This window comes from Manis javanica, chromosome 12 (assembly GCF_040802235.1).
Source record: "Manis javanica isolate MJ-LG chromosome 12, MJ_LKY, whole genome shotgun sequence".
Lineage (NCBI taxonomy): Eukaryota > Metazoa > Chordata > Mammalia > Pholidota > Manidae > Manis > Manis javanica.
The window spans coordinates 47,879,720-47,902,758 of record NC_133167.1 but is presented as its reverse complement, the minus strand read 5'-3'; the positions used below and the strand labels follow the sequence as shown (position 1 = coordinate 47,902,758).

Genomic DNA, 23,039 nt, shown 5'->3' with positions numbered 1-23,039 from the left:
TTTTTGAAACTAATAGGATATTTAGTTAATTTAGAATTGTATTTCCTCCACACAAAAGAATTCACTTCTGATCATAAACATGATATAAATATCAAAAGTTGTTCCTTTCCAGAAAGGAAATTTGTAAAACTTGAAATAAGACTGGAAAAAACAAAAACAAAACAAACTTCTTACTTTAATTGGTTCAGGCTGCATCACAGGTGCAGGCACACCAATGGCACCTGGAGCATAAACCTGGTGATATGTTGCTTGAACTCCATGATAATAATAAGGCTATTACAAAAAGAAAGAAAAAAATGTATTGCCTTTCATTTATTAACTCAAAATATTTTTTCAGCATTATAATATAGTAGGCAGTTTGCTACACAATGGAGAAACACAGATGAAAAACATATTCCCTATCTTTAACTTAGAGACTGATCAGGGACAAATAGTCACAATCACCATAAGTCCTATGAGACATGTATAGGAATGCATGGGAGAAAAGAAAAGAACTACTTAGAGCTAAGAAATCTGGGGACGTTGTTTTCTAGAGTAGTTGATGCCTGAATTTGAAGAATTAGAGAAAGAAGGTGGAAATAGTATGTACAAAGGCAGAGGCAGCTAAGACCACATCTCATCTGGGAGATTTGATTGGTTGGTACAGCTGGAAGGAAGATTATACACTAAAAGACAGCTGAAAGATGAGGCAGTAGAGTAACAGGTGGGACAGGTCATGTAAAGCAGATCTGTGGCTTGTCCCACAGTGGTATGATTCATTAAAATATGAAAATACAAGAAAAGCACATGTGATATTTATGTAATTGTATGTGAGGAGGCTGAAGGAAAGAAGTTAGGTTGTAACATAAAATCTGAGGTATTTGTAGGACTTCTAGTAGAAGTATACAGTTGATAAAAAGCTAGATGGCTCTAGAGCAGCACTGCCCAATAGAAATACAATGTAAGCCACATGTTATTTAAAATTTTCCAGTGGTCATTTTAGAAAAGTAAAATGTGAAACGAACTTTTATTAATATATTTTGTTTAAACCAATATATATGAAATACTACATATCAATGTGTAGTTAATATAAAATTACTCATAAATTTTACACTCTTTTTCATACTATGTCTTCAAAACTTAGTGTGTATTTTGGAATTACAACACACCTCAATTCAGACTAGCCACATTCAGGTGCTCAATGGCCACATGTGGGTAGTGGCTATCATTGTACTGAATGTGCAGATCTAAAACTAAAGAGCGAGACTGGGGCTACAGACATAGGTATGATAACATCAGAGTGAGTATGTAGGGTGAAAGAATGGAGAATCAAATATGAAATTATGGGGAGCAGATCAGCTTACAAAGCAAAATACAAGGAGGGAAAAGGATTTGCAGAAGACAGCAGTATTGTGGAAACCAGAGTAGGAAGAATTTCAAGAAGTATGCCCAGTAACTCTGAAAGGTCAGAAAAGATTAAGAAGGAAGGAAAGTATATGGCAATTACGGAGTCATTGAGGACCTTATTGAAGGCAGTTTCATCTGAAAAGTAAATGTAACAGACTCAGCAGGTGAGGGGTGAATGGGTTATGAGATAGTAGAAATGCTGAATATAGACTACTTTTTCAAGCCTGGCTTTGAAATGTTGAAGAGAATTAAGACATTGGTGGTGGGATGTGTCCCAGAATAATAATTGCCTCTTACCAGGTGCTAGGCACTATACAAAGAAGTTTGTATGCACAACTCTAATCGTCAATCCTGCAAAACAGATTTTCCTGATGCCCTCACTTAACAAATTATGAAACTCAAGACTGTGAAGGGTTAAGTAAGTACATAAAGTACCACCCTAGTAAGTAGTGAAGTTATGAACTAGCAGAAGGAAAAAGGCTTAAAATATAAAAGGAAAAAAAGGTTAATAGGAATGAGTGCTGTGAGAAAAAGGGAAGCGATAATTTCCAGAGCAAAGAGGCAGGAACAACCTTGGACAAGACTGAAAGTCAATAAAAAAATGTAAGAAGCAAAACATGATCATACGATTCATGTAAGTTTGTATGTTGGGGACTGAAGGCTGAATTGGTTTCGATACAGTGGTTTCTACTTTGAGAAGTAGAAGGCAAAGCTAAATTCTAAAAATGAAGGGGGAAATAGCCTTTGAAATATGTGAGAGATGATGCTAACATATACATATATATTTTTTCCAGTTATGTAAATTTAGGAAACCTAATTATAAAAATTACAAGAATAAGCTGCATTTTTTTAATTTTAGAGAAAAAACACTTGAAATACAAACCACCCCACTCTACCCATTAATATATATTAGACTATACTTTCTACCAGCAACAATATTAAACTGAAAGCATGCGTATCATTTTGTATGGAAATATTATAGAAATTAATAGTACAAGCTATAAGCTAACATAAGCAGTATTTCCAGAAAAATCTTATTAGATTCCACTAAATAGTGAATATAACCTGATGATAAACTATCTGGTGTCAGTGTAAGAACACGGTTTAATGCCAAGAGTCAATTCTGGCTAAAAGATAATACCTCACTCCTTGAAAACCAGAAAAACAACAAAAAGAACAAAAGACAAATTTTTTAAATGCCATCATCAATTAAACAAGGAAATGCCCATGATCCCCAAACCACAACATAGAATGTCTGTCAAATGCAATGCAATCTGGACCAATACAAGAAAGTATTTTGAAGCCTCCTCAGACATCAAACATGATACACATGTTCTTAAAGTTCAGTGTTCTGAAAGACCTATTAAAAAGATTTGTTATGAGTCTCAAGTGTAGGGGTGCATCAGGTCAAGGCAGAAGAAGGGAGTACCTCAGAGATTCAATTTTACACTACCTAATAGCAGCGGAGGTAAAATTGAAGGAGAAATGTTTTCACCATTTTTGTTGTCTACTACCTTGCCTGATAGCTGAGCAAAGCTGCTAGAGGTGAAGCAGGTTGAAGGTGTAAAGGGAATTAGCAATTTCCAACTATATCCCAAACCAGAAAACCTGTGATAAAAGGGACTTCAGCAGGAGCCAAAATAATCTCCGGAATGTTGAAAGCTGAGGGAAGAGCACCTCAAGCAGGAGACATGACAGACTTAGCAGTACGATGTCTGAGACAACAGCCTGCTTCTTGCACTTCGTATATCAATAAACAGCTGACCTCATTTAAAGATAAGTAAAGATGGGAAGGAAAAGCAAGTGACTTAAGCACGGATACCACCTCTTTTCATCCTCTCCAACACCGTCAAGGAGAAAGCAAAAGGTTGAAGAAAAAGATGAGAAATGACTACAGGAAATAATGGAAAAGTTCAGATAAATATAAATCTTTTGAAATTTAAAGAAATTATAATAACATGATCTCTAAAAAAGAGCTCAAAGGAGATATTTTAAACCAATAGACAACATTTTAGACAATGATATAAGCAAAATGGCAGGGCTTGGGACAAAAAAGATAATAAATTAGAGATCAAAGCCTCATTAGTCATAAAATACAGACTAATAAGCACAAAGAAAAAAAATAGTCATAGTTGTCTTGAAAACGTGTATAAAGCAACATAAAAAGGTACCATAAAAATTTACCTGAGAGATGACTGATATGAGAGACAAAAGAGATCTAGCAAATGCATAACAGGTGTTCCTGAAGAAGAAACAGAACTGCAATAAAGGGTTATTTTTTCAAAGCTCTAACAGGAAAAAAAAAAATCCTGAAGTAAAAACTAGTCTGAAAATCAAAAGTGAAAACTGTCCTGGGGAAAATATTATACAGACTTAGAAATTCTCAGACATATACTGGTTAAGTGACTTTAAGTTAAGATGGACTTTTTAGGCATCTTAAAACAATTATGCATAAGGGGGAAAATGAGGCTAGCTTCAAACTTCTTTACAAATATACTCAACACCAGAAAAGAGTAGACGAGAAGTTCTAAGAGAAAAAAGTATTGTTTTGTGTTGAATTGTGTTTCCTCAAAACTTTTATGTTGAGTCCTAATACCTAGTACGTCATAGTTGTGCCCTTATTTGGAGATAGGTCGTTACAAAGGTAATCATGTTAAAGTATGGTAGTAGGGTGGAATAATCAGGAATTACTGGTATATTTATAAAAATGAGAAATTTAGACACAGAGACTGGGAGGATAAAGTGAAGATACACGAAGATGGCAATCTACAAGCTAGGAAGAGAGACCAAAGAGACAGATCTCTCCCACACTGCCCTCGATGGAACCAATTCTGCCAACACCTTGATCTTGGACTTCTAGCCTCCAGAACAGTAAGGCAATAAATTTGCTGTTGTTTAAGTCATACAGTTTGTGGTACTTTGTTCTGGCAGCCTTAGTAAACTAACACAGGCATGATGCAGCTATTTTATAGCTAGTCATAATTTCTTTCAGATCTACACACACAAACATGTTGAGCAAATACGCATGAACACTTCAGAGAATGTAATGTCCATAAACATTCTTTAAATAAAGAGAACATGCAAAGTCAGTCAACCAAGTGATAAATGGAAGGTGAGACAAAGAACAGAGAAATCCTAGTAAAACTATTGATGGTAAACATTAAGATCCAAATGTGGAAACTATTGTTCCAGAACAAAATTATAATGTTATAAATCTTGGCAATATAAAAAAATAATACAATGCACTCAAATTGGGAGGTGGGTGCTAATTTCCTAATCTTTCACCACACTGGTTTAAAACATACAATGTACAGTTCCTGGCACATAGTGATATTATTAGTAATGGTTCAAGAATATAATTCCAAACACACTGGAGATGATATTTACAATGTAATTATAAAATACACTTGTTTTACATTTTTAAAGGAAGAGATTTAGATTTTTTTCTTCTTTGACTTAATTCTTATATGTTTTTAATTGATGTAATGTTAGTAGTAATGTAGATTGACAGGCAAACCAGAAGGAGAAGCATTTGGTATCTTACTCTTTCAAAGAGATCAAGTCAGTGATTAGCCTAGTGGAGTACAGTTGATTTGAGAAATGATTCAGAACTAGTTAGTGAAGAAGTCCAAGATGAAGCATCCCTAAACATAAAAAAGGTGAAGAAATGTTAATTAATCCAAGAAAATGTAAGACGCACAGCTTCAATTAGGGTCTTGTACAAGTATGTTCAGATGAGGTAGTTAGAGATAAATTACTCTGAGACTAATACATACCTCTGGAACTGAAGCTTCCGTCAGAGACAGTGGAGGAGGAACATAGCCACCATCTTGTGCTATTTCCACTGGTTGATAAATAAACTCAGAAGGTTGCAGGTATGAGAAAGGAGCAGAAGAGGCAGGAAACTAAAATACAAAACGTATTTCTAATTCAAATATGATTAGTTATTTCAGTTAAATCAAATGACTTACCCAAAAGATGAAAGAAATACTTGTTTCATATTTTCCAGAGGTTCTTTTTCAGAGGTATTTGCCAATTAACAAGGAACTCTGGGTTGTTATAAATTCAAGTTGTGCAGATGTCATTAAAGAACTTTATCAGTGTAAGTACTAAAAGTTCTTAATGCTTCAGACACTCATAAACTCAGATCTTATATATTAATATCACCATTAAAGTTTGTAATAATATAATATATGGTATTTAAACTGGCACATACATCTATTTTCAACTTTGTGACTTCCCATAGAAGGGGGAAATGTCATTAAACAAGCTTTGTTAACTCCTGATTTTAAAAGTTAGGAGATGGAGTACTTATTTAGGAGCATAAGTCAAACTGAAGCAAAATCTGAAGTTAAGCTAGAAAAATGCTAAATTTTACCACAATACCAATAGTAAAAGAAGTAATTCTTCACGTTTATACACCACTTATTTAAAATGCTTTCATTTACATGAACTCATTTGATCTTCCCAAAAATCATGCGAAGAAACTTGTATAGGTATAGTATCATTACCTCCATTTTGAAAATGAGACAGCTGAGAAATACAGTGATTAAATGAACTGCCAAAGGTATCACAATTAATAAATAGAAGAGGAAGGTTTCAAATCTAGTTCTCTTCAATATGACTTTAAAATTCAAGCAGTCTTCACAAAAATACATTGAAAAAGTTAATACCTGAGGAACACCCGACTGCCACTGGCCTGGTAGACACTGTGCAGGGACCTAAAATGAAGGAAAAAAAATACAAAACCCATGTTATAAACTAGGATTAAAACTTGATATCTACATGCAAAAGAAGCTGGACCTCTACACATCAAACCATATACAAAAATTAACTCAACATGGATCAAAGACTTAAATATAAGAGCTAAAATTATAAAACTCTTAGATGAAAAGTTGTAAATCTTTGTGACTAAACTAGGCATTTAAAAAAATTATGACATCAAAAGCACAAGCAACAAAGCAACAAAAGAAAAAATAGTTGGACTTCATCAAAATTAAAAACTTTTGTGCTGCAAAGGACACCATCAGTGAAGTGAAAATAAATTCACAGGATGAGAAAAAATATTTACAAATTATATATCTGATAAGGATCTTGTTTCTAGAATATAAAAGAACACTTATAACTCAATAATAAAAATAACCTGGATCAATATTAAGGGTGAATGTAGTAACCACATTGTTTTTCATGTGAAACCTTCATAGGAGTGTATATCAATGATACCTTAATTAAAAAAAAAATTTAAAAATGGCTCAAGGATATGGATAGACATTTCTCCAGAGAATATATATAAAATGGTCAGCAGCATATGAAAAGATATCAACATCATTAACCTTGGGTATGGAAATCAAAAAACACCAATGTGATACCAAGATGGCTTTAATCAAAATGATAGAAGTAAATGTTGGCAAGGATGTAGAGAAATTAGAACCCTCATAAAAACTGCTGGTGGGAATGTAAAATGGTACAGCCTTTTTGGAAAACAGTGTGATTCTTAAAAAATTAAACAGAGAGATACTGTTTGATTCAACGATTCCACTCCCAGGTAGAAGACCTAAAAAAATGAAAACGTATGTCCATACAAAAACTTGTACAGGAATATTCATAGAGATATTTTTTAACGATAGACAAAATGTGGAAACAGTCTGAGTGTCCATTATCTGATAAATGGATAAACAAAATATATAATAGAATATTATTCAGCTGTCAAAAGGAATGAAGCACTGATATGTGCCACAACGTGGATAAACCTTGAAAACATTATCCTAAGTGAAAGAATCCAGTCACAAAAGACCATGAAACATCCAGAATGGATAAGCTCATAATAACAGAGGGTAGACTGCTGGTTGGTTAGCGCTGGGAGTAAGGGGGTAAGAGAGGGAGTGACTGCTAATGAGCAAGGTTTTCTTGGTGGAGTGATTAGAATGATAAAATTGATTGTGGTATGATTGCACAACTGTGAATTTAGTGAAAACCACTCAACTGTATGGTATGTGAATTATTTCGAAATAAAACAGCTATTTTTAAAAAAGGGTCAAATTATTTAAGGTACTTAATGTAATATGACAATATAAAAGATAGACTATTTCTTAAATTGGTTGTCTTATTTCCTCATAATAAATGGTTTATTCTTTACATATTTTCCATTGTTAATAGTTTTTTTCTCATTAGTAAACAGTAAAGTAAAAAAACAGAAAAGAGAACAAGACACAATGGATCTACCATCTAAATCAAATCACTGCAAATTTAGTGCTGCCTACTTCAACTGCTGATGGATGACATCACTATATAATGACCAAGATAATGTGAAGTCTGTATTGTTTTATATGCTATATTAAAAAAGGCAGAAAAATGTATAATTTCTTATTTCAATACAAAATCTGAAATAAACTGATTAATACATGCATTACCTCATCTGACTCAACAAAAACTGATAAAGCTATCCATCTAAGAATTTGTAAAAAGAAAAAGCAAAGCAAGATTCTTATCAGAGTGGCAATTTTAAGGGCAGAATAATGATGAATACACAACTGGAAAGAAATATGTAAAGTGAAATTATTTCTTATATTGCAAAATATTGTTATAAATTGGTACCAAAATCTTTCCTGAGTATATCTAGGTAATATACTTCCAGTTTTATAATTTGTGTCAAGCAGAAAACGAGAGTCAAAGTATAAAATTAGTTATTAGAAGCTTTTCAGAATACAGTTATGTCAAGTGAGCTACAGCTCTATGTAATCAATTAATGAAGAAGGAGCTAGACTCAAAAGCAGAAAGCAATTTTATTCTTCCTTACCCCTGCCATTTTGAAAACACTGTGGAGAGGTGTTCTTTGTCACCACTGGTAAAAATGAGGACTTTTTTGGGAGTGTGACAGAGTCCAAAGTCTCCATTTAGACACTTCACTAGATTCTTTGGCGAGCTTCCTGCTGAGAACTGATTGCAATTCTAGCCCTTGATTCTAAGTCTCCTCATACAGATTCTTTCTGTAAGGTGAACTGGGGTCACTTTAATGTTTTTCGGAGAGTCTCTTCTGAGGTTCACATCTTGGTCCTGGGAAATGTAAACCTCATCAAGCAGACACACTCCCACTGGAGCCTTCTTTCCTGGCTCTGCCTCCACACATCACTCCAGCTTCTTCTTTGGACATGTTTAGGAGAGGTCAGGATCAAGCAGTACCATCTCACAAACTTCAAGGACAAATATTTAGCTTTCTCAGTCATTCTCTGAAGTCCTTTTCACTTGTTTGAGGAGAAGGGGAAATGCCACGGTATTCTAACAACTCTCATTAAACAAAGCCTCACTATCAATCTCCTGATCATCCTTACTTTATATGTGCTCAAGGTGGACGATGACCTAAGGGTCCCACAATTGGTTTCACAATATTTCGTGTGTCATGTTAAATGGTCTGGTGCCTAGTGTTCTGTCTTTGGGACGTCTGCCAAAATTCTAAGGCAACTTAGGAAAAGTCATGCTACATACGTATTTTAAATAAATGCCATTAAGTCACTTTCATTTTTAGTAAGTTAAGGAAACACATTCGTTTTATATTCAGCATGGTAATGGAATTAAAAATAAGTAACACTCCCACCTCCAAAGCCCAGTCTAATACTAAAAAGAACTCTAGTAGCCTTAACATTTCATGTGGGTCTATTTTAAAAGTTTGAAGAGAAAAAAAAGAAACAAATTCTCTTCCACTATTTATGCCAGAGGTATGAAAGAATGTGATTTTATTTGTGAATGCTACAGACCAGAGATGTTGGCAAACTTTTTCTATGAAGAGCCGGAGGATAAATATTTTAAGCTTTGCAGGCTATAATATCTGTTTCAACTTACTCAACTCTGCCACTGTAATACAAAAGCAGCCACAGACAATACATAAACAAATATGATAATTTGTAAACAAATACACTTTATTTATAAAACACCAAAGTGGTATTAGATTATAGTTCTTTTCAATCTTCCACAAGAATCAGTGAAAAGAGTGGTTAACTGCAAGAGGCTTTCTTAATATAAATCACAATATATTAATTATTTAAATTTACATTATATTAAATATAGTAATAAGAAACTGACATAATGTTAGCAGTAAGATTAAAAAACCAGCCTGTAGCCTAATACCTGTATCTTACTTTGGGAATTATTTCTAAAGACTTTTAAGATTAAATGTTAGTCAGGGAAGCAAAACTGACCTAATTACATTTGGTAAAAGGAAGCAAACAGTCCATATTCTCCTACGACATTATTTAATTCCCTCATTAAAAAAAAATACTGCTATCAAGGCTTAACTATTTGTTTTTAATTACTAGGGTATTTGTATGAGAAAGAATAAATGCAAGTTATCCCAAAAAGGATTGAAGGTACCAAAGATTTTCATTGTAACTGAATGTTTACCTGGTAGTGATACGCAGGTTGCTGACAAATGGGCTGCGCTACCATCACAGGTGAATTAGATATAGAACGTGACTATAAGGAAAAAGAAAACAAGAAAAGTTATCTTAGGCAAAATTCTTTAAAATAGTTGATTATAAAATTTATTTCAAATTGTTACCTACATCTTAAATTGTTTACTGTAACAATTTACATAAACTTATGGTTTGTGATCAGAAATGTCATTTTTATCCCTTACTGATATTATTACCAATTCCACTTAGATCCATTAAACTATCACAGTATTTCTATTCCATTTGGTTTCATTTCCATAATAATGCAAAAATGACCACCAGAAAAGTTGCTTTTAGTCCGAAAATTATGAGAATACAGTTCTAAGAAAGTATTTTAGAAGAAATGGCAGCTGGACTTAAGGTGGTGCTGCCTATTTCCATAATGGAGACCAGCAATAGATAATGTTTACATAGAATTTAGAATTGAATAAATAATCATATCTGACTTTGCCACCGATTTCCCACTATTTACAAATAATCAACATCCTATTCTTGTTAAACATTTAATTTAAAAAAATACATATTTACCAATGTATTTGTCAAATTCTATTTTATTAGACATTTAAATGAATTAATCATCCAAAAAACTTAACAAGTGCTTTCTGTTTGAAGAAAGCACATGCAACACTTGATTATTCAAAGCAATAGACTAAACCCTAAAGTAGGTTATCTAAAACCAAATTATTAATAAAACAGGCAAGTTATATTACAAGATAGGTAGATTAGGCTTTAATGATGGCAATTAAAATTCTAACATGGGATCTAATTTACATTGTCTTGTTTGTTTTAATGTTCATCTTCCCCAGAAACTGAAGAAAATATAGTTTTGCACAATTTTCATATGCTAATAAAATTGTACCTCAGATTCACATTAGAATAATGTAATTTACTATAGTAACAGATTACAGGAATAAAATGATTATCTTTGTAGATACAGAAAAAGCATTTGTTAAAATTCAATACCCTTTCATGATAAAAACTCTTAACAAACAGAATAGAAAGTAACTTCTTTAATTGATTTAGGGCACTAATTCTCAACCAGATGCAACTTCGCTCCCATAGGGAATGTTTGGCAATATTTTCAGTTTTCATAAATGTGGGAAGGCTAAGACACTGCTCAATATCCTCTAATGTACAGGCCAGCTTTCCACAACAAAGAAACATCTGGCCCCAAATGTCTACTATAATGCTAAGAAACCCTAGTTAGGGTTACGAGTATCTTCCAAAACCTACTATATATATAAATACATAAAGCTTAACAGTCAATCACTGATCTTGTTTCCTTTTTCAAGAACAAGGTCGCAGTGGTTATTGCATAAACACTGTAGCAGAGACATTGCTAGTGTAGGAACTCAGGGAAAAAATTGAGAAACAGAAGTATACTGAAACATAAGTGATTGGATACGTATCAACAACTAAAAGTTGGAAGTGTCGCAGCCACAACCTATTAGGAAATGTGATTTAAAGAAACCTATAAAGAAAATTTTATTGACAGATGGAAATAAAAGAAGACCTAATAAATGTTTATGGATGGGGAAATTCAATATATTCCCCATCCATGTCCCAAATAAATCTATATATTTAGTGTAATTCTAACTAAAACCCAACAAAGGCTTTTCACAGAGCTGAACAAGCTGGGTTATAAAGTTTGTATTTATAGAAGCAAAGACTAAATATATTATACCAAATGTCCCAAATTAATTTATATGTTTAGTGTAATTCTAATAAAAATCCAACAAAGGCTTTTCACAGAACTGAACAAGCTGGATTATAAAGTTTGTATTTGTAGAAGCAAAGACTAAAGGACAGATGAGAAACTGTTGAAGAAAAAAGTGAGAGGACTGTCCTATCAGATTTTAAGACTCATTTTAAAGCAAGAGGAATAAAACAGAATTGAGCAGGGCAAATAAATATACCAATGGAACAAAACAGAGACCAGAAAGAGACTCCCAAACATGGAAACTTGGCATTTGACTGGATTCATTTCAAAGGAGTGGAAGACGATGGATTAGTTAATACATAAATTCCAGATTTAACATCTAGATGTGAAAAACAGCAACATTACAGTATTTTTTTAATTGGAGAATATCTGCAATAAGTTTTTTTAACAACCATGAACAAAAACATCTGTCAACATTACAACAAAAAACTCGCGTATGGCACACACACAAAAACCCATAAAGCTAAAGGACACACCACAAATCAGAAGACACAACCCACAAAGGACACACCACAAACCAGAAGACACAACCCACAAAATTCATATAATGAACCCAAGAAAAAGAAGTAACCCCAATAGGAAAATAGACTAGGGAAATGAAGAGGCAGATCATAGGAGAAACTGGAATGTCAATAAATATATGAAAATGTGTTCAACCTTACCAGTGATTAGGCAAATAGAAAGTAAAACAAGACAGTATTTTATAATATTGGCAAAAACATAAAAATCTCGGAAATTAAAGGGTTGGCAGATTAGGGAGAAACTGTAGCGCTCATAAACTGTTAGCTAAAGTGTAAACTGGTACACTTTGGAAAGCTATTTGGCAACATCTCGTCAAAGCTGTGTATACTCTATGAATATGAAATTCTACTACCACACATATCATAGCCTACACCAAGGCAGGCATATACAAAAAATTTCCAGTGGTACACAGGTATGACTAGGTTTAAGAATATTAATTTTCAGGTCATTATTTCCTATGTACACCTTCCTGATTTGATCTATCTGTGAATGTATCTGTGTTTTATCGTTTCTTCTTTGAAAATCTCTTTCACAATTACCCTTTTCCTTCACTATGAAAGGCACACTTTTCATTCATTCTTCATCTTGCTATAATGTTTTGTTCTGAAATGTAAACTCCACTAGTGCATTAAACAAATAGACAATTCAAGAAGACAATGCCCCTGAGAAATAGAAAAGCAAAAAGAACTTGTATAAGAAACATAAAGGGGAGAATAGTACCTTATTACATCCAGGGAACAAAATTAATTTACATCATGGTCACTATGATATATATTAACTCATTTATTTGAACTTAAAGTCAGATTTTTCTAGTAGAAACTAAGTTTTTTTTTACTAGTTTTGCTAACTGAGTTATAGTAAAGCAGACATTTCCCACTTTTATTATTGATATAATTGACATGTTATATTATTTCAGGTATACAATACCTGACTCAGTGTATGCATATATTGTGAAATGATAACCACAGTAATTCTAGTTAACATCTATCACCACACATAGGACATCTTCCATTCTTGAATGAAATCTATACCTGTAAAGTTTTATAAAATAAATCTAAAACAAATCTAAATATAATGTGTGTAAATTATTTAGATTTATGATAAATTTCAGATACCAACTTAAAGATTAGTGACAGCATTCACAGTTTTTCAAAAAAATTTGGAGGACATACAGCAAAAATCTTAGAAGATGACTTTCCTAGACAAACTCTTATACAATACGTATAAGATCTGGATGTTCATTGTATGTAGTCTTGAGGTGAAAAAAACTTTAAATGCCCATCCATAGGGAATATACACTCATATGATGACATATTATACAATATTAAAATAAGTGAACTAAATATACTAGGATAAACATGGTTTAGTCTCAAAACATAATACTGCATAGGAAAAAGATTATTTATATGGTAGTTAAAAACCACTCAAAGCAATACAATATATTGTTTAAGGATATAAAATGGGCAAAAAGGATATCCTGGTTACCTCTGAGGAGAAAAAGAGAGTAAGAGAATGGGTGAGGAGACTTCACCTGAATTTATCATATTTTATTGCCCCCTAATAAAAGAACTTAAATAAATATGGCAAAATGTTAACATCTATTAAATTTGAGTACAGCTACATGGCTGTTATATTATTATTTGTACTTGTCTGATGTTGAAATATTTCAGAAATCAAAAATTTTTTTTTTTAATTTTGACAGTAATAGATAGAAACTCTTCTAAAATGAAATTACTTACAGGCCAAGGTGGTGGGACTGAAGTTACTTCTGGAGTATGAAAGTAAGCAACCCCATTATGATAAGTGTAAGGATATCCAGTTGAAGTTGTTAGATATATTGTTCCAGCTGCTGGCATTATACTGGAACCTAAAGCAAACAAAATTAAATAATAATACTTGAAATATTGATTTAACTTTAGAAATGTAATTTTTGAACATTGGAAAATGTTTAGCTTAATATATCTACACAGCTATAGTAAAAATTCGATATTACAAGCTTTCTAAAAAAAAATCCACATATTAGATTACCTTTGAAATACACATTTTTGAATTCACTGCCACTAGTGCTTTCATTAGCTTAAAGTGAATAAAAGAAAAAGATGCAAATTAATAAGGAATACTAAAAATTGACCATTTCAGATTTTAACACCAGTATAATGAAACAGAAAGCTTAACAATTTAGATTATTATCAGCATAGTCATTATATTTACAAATATAAATGACATATAATTTAGAGTTACTTGAAGATTAAAGACACTATAGTGAAGCTCCTAAGACCTTAGTAAGACCTTTTACTTGTAAAAGGTCAAAAATCATGGAAACATTGAAGTTGGAGATTTTACTTGCCTGAAGACAGTTTCCATCCTACAAATATTTTGGATGCACTATCGGCAGCACAGCCATGCTATGATTCTCTTTTATTCTCTGGTCTTCCTTTCCTACAACTGCTGCTGTTACAACGTAACCATAAATTTTAACGTGTCTAGATCTGGGTCCCCATCTCTTTTCTCAGATCAGGTTATGTATATTTATCCCCCCAAGATAAAAAAATATATATGTTTTTTGGTCAGGAGGAGACTTTAAGCATTTATATAAACCAGATTAGATTATGTATTTGACCAGCAAGGTTATATAAATTACTGGAACTTGCAATCCTCCTTCCACTATACAAGTGCTTATCAAAATTCAACATACATTAGAATCACCATTGACAGTTTATTAGAATACAAATTCCAGGGCCACATCTCCAGAGATTTTGATTTAGTAAGTCTGGGATAGGGCCTGAGGATTTGCATTTTGACAGATCCCAAGTGAACTGTTGCTGGCTGCAAACCACACTGTAAGCAGCATTGGCCTATCACTTAAATAGTATGCTACTTCTCAGTTTTTATGTTTTTACTCATTTCATCTAGTATTGTTACTGCTTATTTTAGTGACTCTTAATCCAATTTTTTTGAGAATCTGGTGAAAGCCATGGATCCTTTTCTCAGAAAGCTATACATCCAAACAAAATTCTGCACACAATTCAGATTTCCCTCCAAAGATCACCAAGGAACCATGGTTTATCTGTTAAATAAATTAATTTAGACTGGGTACTGTTACAAGGCATTGAACTAGGCCCTGGGATACAGCCAAAAAGAAAAAAATTGGACATCCCATAGTCTCTTCATAGGAGTTAGGTTCTGGATGGGAATATAGTCACACAATAATTACACAATTAGTTAATCAAGTACAATTTTGATAAATACATGAAAAAGTCGTATAGTACCGGGTAGTACAGGGTATTATGCTGACCATTTCAATTATATATATATATATAAATATATATATATGGAGCATTTGGGCTGAGCTTTAGAAAATGGATGGGCTGGCAAAGACCATTCTAGATTAAGGAAATAGATCAGGGGGTTATGGTACGTTCTGGAACTAAGAGAAGGCTAAATGGCTAATGAATAGAAAGAAAACAGAAGAGAAGCTCAAAATAAACAGAATATAACATGATAAGATGTGCATGTGTGAAAGATCACTTTGACTACCTTGTGTATGATGGGTTGGAAGGTAGCAAGATTAGATTCAAGGACAACTGTTAGGAGGCACTTCTAGCAATCAAGGCAAACCAAGTGGGTAGTGGGGACTAGAATATTGGTAACGGAGATGGAAGAAAGTGGTAGATTTGAGGAAAAAAACCAAGACTTTCTTATGTTGTAAATGTACTTTTAATACTTATTATTTCTTCATAGAAAACTAAAAAGAGCTTTGGGGTCAACCTGCCCTCGATTTGAAGGCTAATGCTATCATTTTGCTAAATTATTTAACCCTATACTTCTCAAATTTGGGCATGGGATGGTATGCCAGGAAATGGAAAAAGCACAGGCTGAACATGATGATCTTCCTACAGAATCAGTTTTAATCAAATACTTATTTTTAGGGAACATTTTTATATAAAAATAAGCAATATAATAGTATGGGACAGAATACAAACTGTACATGAAGTTTTTATATGAGCCTTGAGATTTTAAAGAAGATTTGTAATTCTGGTATGCTGCACTGGTTGAGACCCATAACATGCCAAGATTCACTTTTCTCTACATTTAGGGGTACTACAGCAGAAATGTTTCAAAAACAACGACTTTACCTTTCTAAGACTGAATTTTCTATTTATAAAAACAGAGCTAATAATACCTCAACTGGTTGTTGTTAAAATTAAATGAAATAAATGAAAACCTGTAACACTGACCCTTGCTTGCATTGTATATCTCTTAACCATTCATCTGTTTGAAAGCATTCAGCATTGTGCTGATTAATGTTCTCATTTTAGCAACTTGTGGGTCATAATGGGTTAAAGAACTGTTACTACATGTTACAGCTTAACTCTTGCAACTAACAATAGTAATCTGAAAATATTCAGCATTCTGCCATTTTTAGTGCATTCCATTTTAAAGTCTCAACCTAATGATAACACATCAGTTACCTTCTAAATGAACAAATACCAGGCCAAAATTAAACTTCCAATCTGTTAACTTCTCAGTCAAAAACAGAAGTTCAAATGAGCCAGTCTATTAGCTTGTTAAAAGGTATATAATAACTAATGTTTTAAACATCCCAGTGGACATTAGTACATAGCTATGTAAGAATAAGAAAATTTAGTTACCAACTGTATGTGACGTTTCTCCTTCTAGAAGTTTCTTTTAGAGATTTTAATAAATATTTCCGTAAAAAGTTAACTGTAAAAATGCTTAATATAATAAATGGGAAGAGTAAGATAAAAAAGAAGAGTAGAGTTGAAAGCATTACAAAAATTTGAGGAAGGTACGTAACTTAGCTAATTCCTAAGTTCTAGGGATTGTTCCTTCTGGTAATTATGACACATGTAGTTGTTTTACAGTATAAGAGTTTCTGATACCGGTTCACTTTCTGTATTTTAAATTTAAATTTCTAATTTTAAATTATTTTTCCAATTAGAAAATTTTCTAATTAGTAATTCTAAATTACTTGTATATACTTTTGCAATTTTAGATTATATTTTTATCATAAAAGAGTCTTCTTTTATGTAAGTGTAGATTAAAAATTAAAAAAAAAGATATAACTGTATGGAATATATCTAAATATCATTTACGTAAATTTTTCCCTATCCTTCCCAAAATCTAATGTACACTAATTGTGGTTAAGAAATATCCACCTGATCATCAACTTTGATAAAATAGCTTTGTTAAATGAAAGAAACCTGGTATTTTAATGAAGTTCTACAAAAGTCTGATACTTCAAAGAAGCACCATGAGAATATATTGGAAAATACATTAGTTCTTAATACATACGAGGGATCCCTACTTGTTGTTTTCTTATTGCTGGACCAATTTTCAGTTTCTTATCCTGATAATTAAGTTTTTCAGCCTAAAATAAGAAAAAGTATGTCATTGTCTTGGCACTATTTTTTATAAAAACAATAAGGAAAAACAAGTGAGAAACAATTTTTAAAATTCAGACTATAGTATTCTTTGAAAGCAAGGTATAATAGAAAGGGCAAAGTCTCTGAATTAAATAAGTCTGGGTCTGAATCTTGATTCCAATGTTCTGACCCTAATTCCTCATCTGAAATACAGTCATTCCTCTTTTTATGAATCTGTATTTGGGAATCTGCTAATTCACTAACATTCATTTAAATCCCTCAAATCAGCACCTTGGGCAATTTAGTGGTTATTAGTGGACATGAACAGAGAGATGAACAATTTGAGTTACCTGATCTACATCGTACCAGGTGAGGTCAAACAAGGTGGTCCTTCTTTCATCTTACACTGTAACAACAGTCCTTTTCGTGTTCTATTTAGTGCCACATTATTATGCATTATGTTGGTGATTTTGCTATTTAAAAGGGCTCTCAAGTGTAGTGCTAAAGTGTTCATTAATGTTTCTAAGCACAAAAACAATATGTGTTAGGTATGCTTAACACAGGTATGAGTTATAGTGTTGTTGGCCATGAGTTCAATGTTAAGGAATCAATAATATATACATTTTTAAACAGAAACACACAAAACAAAGTTCTGTATTGACTGGTTGATAAAAATATTGTGACCACAAGCTTGTGGAACCTAGCCCTATATTTTTTCTAGGAGCAGCAGTTCAGTATTTGCTGAGTGTTCATAGTGGCTTGACAGAACATAACTACTATGAATAATGAGAATCAGCTGCATATGATTTAACACTATGAAATTCAAATTCTTTTTCCTAAAAATATAAAATGTTACATTTGCCAAATTTAAAGTTATTACACTGGACTGCAATCTACAGACATTTACTATGAGTGCTTTCAGTTTATGTAAAGTTTTTTATGGGAAGGAAATAATTACAGATGATGAAAACCTCACTCAAGGAATCCATATTTCTAGTGTTTTTCAGGAATTCAATGTGCTGTTAATACTGCAGAAAAGATATATCCCCAAGTTCTCAGTTTAAGCAAATAACAAGTTCACAATCATACTCAAGTAATGATTTGGAATTTGTTTTTTTGCAGTCCTTTTTTAATTTAATTTTTTCGGAGACCACTGTGAATCTTAAGACGCAAATAAGTCAAAAAAAATTTTTAGCAGTTCATCATTTTATTGGAACTCTATTAAAATAAATATCTGAAAGGATTAGTTTCAAAGAAATTAGTTCCAAAAATGAAGTTAAATACACAAAAAGATCTCACCTCTTGTAAAATTTTTTGTGCATCTTCTTGTGTTTCAAAAGTGACGAAACCATACCTAAACAAATGTATTAATTACTTTCTTAAACATTACCCTAGAATTATATAAAATTAAAAAAAATTATTTTTAAAGAATGGGCCGCTGTAATAGTGGGCATTTTTCTATGGTGTGCCAGCATGCAAAACTTAGGAGAGTCAGTCACAGCTTAACCTGTCACCACCTCTTCTAGTTAGGGGACTAAAAGACAAAAAAACCCCAAATCTTGAAACAGTTTCAGATCTGAGCTGTATATAAAGCAGGAAAGCATGAAAGATTAATGTCTGGCTTACAATTAAGATGCAATAAATTTCAGTACAGAGCAATAATCTCCTTTTAAAATAAGAGAGGGTTAGCTTAAACAGGAATTAAAAGTAGAAAGAAAACTAAAAAAATTTAAAGTTTCAACACAATAAAATTTTTACATTGGTAAATGTATTATTTACTGTAGCACATATAAACTGATAATGCAATTGTTAGTATATTTCCCAAACAAAATCAATTAAAAATATGTACAACCCAAACTCTGTATCTTCTTTTCATATATAACTGTTATTTTCAGAGTAAAATTCACATAATGTTCAAGATACAAACATATGATGTATATACCATGTTTAAAAAGCCAAAACAGGTAGACAAAAAAGAAATGAAATAAAAAGTATATCTCCTCCAGAGCTTAATTTCTATTTAGATAACCTAAGGAAACCCTTTAGGGTAATACTGAATATCTTGACTACTATTTTCTTCATTCATAACTACTGTATTATATATAAATTTCTTTTCCTAAGAAAGGAATTTTTCTGTTTGCCCAAACCTTAAACAAGGATTTGGAAGGTAGTCTGACTAAATTTTTTGGTAGCACACATACACCACCCAGTGGAAAAGGCATAAAATACAGTTTACATTTCTATTTGTGTTTTTCAGTGATAAAAAAATGGGTATCAACAAAATACTGCAAATTCTATTAGACAAACAAAAGAGGCATAATCTCATTTCATCCTAATATTGTTCGTCAGTCTGAGGAAGGATCTTATTTTTTAAAAATAGTCTCTCTGCAGGATCCCATCTCTTCCAAAGTGCCTGTCAAATTTATATATAGTTTCTCACTAATACTTTCTATCCACCTCATTGCCTATATATGTATGCCTTTGTATGTCCCTTGTATGCCTATATATGTATGTCTTACCTCTCTTTCAAGAAAATAAATATAATTCTCCACTGATCTCCACTGCCTTACCCATTTTCTCTTAACTTTACAGTCAAACTTCTTGAGTGAGTTTACCACGTAAGTTAATGTTTTTCTTCTCTTAAGTTTGGCTTTTGTATAAACCAATTCACTGAAACAGCTTTAAGGGTATTAGATATTTCTAGATCAATCTTACAGTTTTCTTCTAAATTTTAATTTTCCTTGATTTGGCAATTAAAAATCATTCTCATTAGAGTTGTGTTTCTCAGATGAGTCCCCTAATTAGGTCTCTGAGGCATAACCTACAGACATTCCTTTGTGTCAGCTTTTTTTAAATAAAGTGCTCTCTAGTCTAAAGTAGCATACAATTCCAAATGTATCTCATTCCTTTATGTTCTGGTTTTTTAGCTACTCCACATTAAGTGCTTTCTACCTAACACTGAATGATCCTTCAACCCAATGCAAGGATAACTTCCCAACAAATTGAAGAATATTAAATGGCCCCCTTCCTCCAGAATACACACACACACACACATGAAATAGGAGATCAAAAGGTAAGAGGGAAAAGGAGGCATAAAGTTTTCTTTTTAAAAAATGGAATAAAAGTAAGCATACAAAACCTAGCAATCCCATAAAAATACAATTGTTAATTTTTGTACTATCTATAGTGATACTAACCTTTTGGACACTCCAGCTCTGTCATTTACAATCTTCACTTCTTTTACAGACCCATATTGGGCAAAAAATTTTCTTAAATCATTTTCATTTGTCTAATGGCATAAAAATAAATAACAAAAAATTTTAATGGCTAAAAGATGAATCAACTCATGCTTTTTTTAGAGACAGAAAAGGTTATAAATAAATAATAATAGGAATATAAGAATGCCTCTAAGCATAGAAACTGGATGAAACCACAAGGTTATTAAAATCAACATAAATGCTTTATGCAGTAACTATGTTGTTAAAAGATCACATACCAATAAAAATTTAAGCTGAATTGTTTTAAAACTATAAAGAAAGCTTATTATTTAAAGAAATTCTTATTGACCAGTTAAAAAAATAATTTTAATTAGCATAGCTATAACTACATTAAGGGCATACTACTAGTGGTTCTGTGGCTCAAGGAGGTCCACAGTTATGGCAGTGGAACAAGGTTACATTGGCCTACATCAGTCACTATTTTAATCAGCATGATCTCTAGGAAGAGTAAGATATTACGAAAAGGACACTTCCAAAAGTATTTGAACTCAATTTGTGATTAACGATAAAGTGGCTACAAGATTTAACATTTTTAGAAACTTCAGCTGTACTCAATACACATTTCAGCTACATACAGATAAGACGATATTCAAAATAAAAATTTGAGTAATTATTAGACTATAATGTACAAGATGTCTGCAAAGATGGTTTGGACATATCTGAAATAGTTTCACAGCAAACTCATTACCTTTTCCTAGAGTATTCACATTACATTCACTGCAATTTCATTTTCTGGTTCAGCTATAATTGTTTGCCCCCCAAGTGGAACTTTAAATATACCTAGAAAAATATTTCTTTATATACATAGGAAAAGACATGCCTAGCAGCGCAGCTATCCCTTCTGAGTTCCACTGGTACCTCACTACTTGTATACAATAATGGTGTTTAGTTGGTAACCTAAAGCCTGCTGAACCAGATGATGACAAATAATGAGTTAATCAATAAATGAATGCTTTGTATTTGAATAAACTTAAAATGAAATCAATGCCAGAATAAGTATTTCTATTTTAAAGATTTGAGAACATATTACAAGTTATTCTCTGGTAGAAGAACCACTAGATCAATTTTGCAGCTCTACTTCTTTGTTGAAAAGTAAGGAGAAAGTCAGGATGATTAAATACTGAGAGCGACTGGGCTATAGGCTTCTAAAAAGAGAGTTTTAAAAAGCTTTTTGTTACAGTAAACCATTTCCTTGTTGGCATTTGTCTTTGGTTTTGGAAAAGGCATAAAGGAGGGAACCCTAGCATTACCTTAAAGCTGTGACTGCATTGTAACAATGGCCCCCAAAGTTCATAATGTAGCTCATAGGTTTCAGGAACCTAGAATAACCTAGCTGTACAAATTATTACATGTATTGATGATTTACTTTTGATATATTGATTTTTAGTATATTTTGAAAATATACTAAGATATTGTAATATAAATTCTAAACAAGAATATTCAACTTGAATATTTTTATGGTCAGCCACTAGTATAACAAAATCTTAAAAACGAAGCATTTCGTAAGAAATAATTTTTATTTTTAGTGAACCAATTACATACTTGCTTAAGATTTATTGTTCTGACAAATACACTAAGTGCATTTATCTTAAGCAGCATGAAAGTAATTCCATCCAAATTGTGAAGGATTATAGGGAAATCATGAGTTATACCTGACAAATATCATACCCTAATGGCAGAAGGATTTTTTTTTATCAAGAAGGACAACTACTATTTCTGTAATTTCCAATATGTAGTACAGAAGCTTGGAAATCCTTCTATATATCCATTTGGAAGTAAGGGTATCCCACTTAACATATCCACGCGTGCCTTCCCTGGAGGTGTTTGCTACTACCTCATCCTGTTTTGGGGTGCTACAAAACATCTCACAAACCATGTCTCTCTGGAAGAGTGAAATGGGCTGATTACATTATTTAAAATATATTACTGTTAAGATGCTTTATTCTGATAAAGACTGAGTCCTTTTTTTGGTGGTCAAATTCTGAATCAGGTGACAGAAAGCAATTTGCTAAAGATGGAAGTTTAGAAGATTGCTCAGGAACTGGAGATAAAAGTTGATATAAAGGCAGGATTTCATATCCATAGGACTAAGATTTGTGTTTGTGTTTTTCTAATTCAGTCTTCTTTTGAAAATTATAATCACTCATTATTTGGGCTACTGGAGTACTATGCAAGAAAGTATAAGTAGTGTGTTAAGGTGAAATAAAAAATATGGAACTATGAGTCAGAATACTAGGATTCTAGTCTGTCACTAAGTTGCTAAGAGCCTACAGATATGTCAGTGATCCTCAGTTTGCTTGTA

The 23,039-nt window shown here is 32.4% G+C and overlaps 1 protein-coding gene across 1 annotated transcript in view; it reads right to left on the bottom strand.

Annotated features, from left to right (window-relative positions):
• BOLL (boule homolog, RNA binding protein) overlaps window positions 1-23,039 on the bottom strand; it is a 65,526-nt gene that overhangs the window by 37,735 nt on the left and 4,752 nt on the right. The window contains 8 exon segments of the mRNA XM_073218578.1: window positions 175-273; window positions 5,163-5,291; window positions 6,060-6,107; window positions 9,781-9,852; window positions 13,812-13,939; window positions 17,389-17,464; window positions 18,759-18,813; window positions 20,657-20,748. Coding sequence (XP_073074679.1) covers window positions 175-273; window positions 5,163-5,291; window positions 6,060-6,107; window positions 9,781-9,852; window positions 13,812-13,939; window positions 17,389-17,464; window positions 18,759-18,813; window positions 20,657-20,748 — 699 coding nt within the window.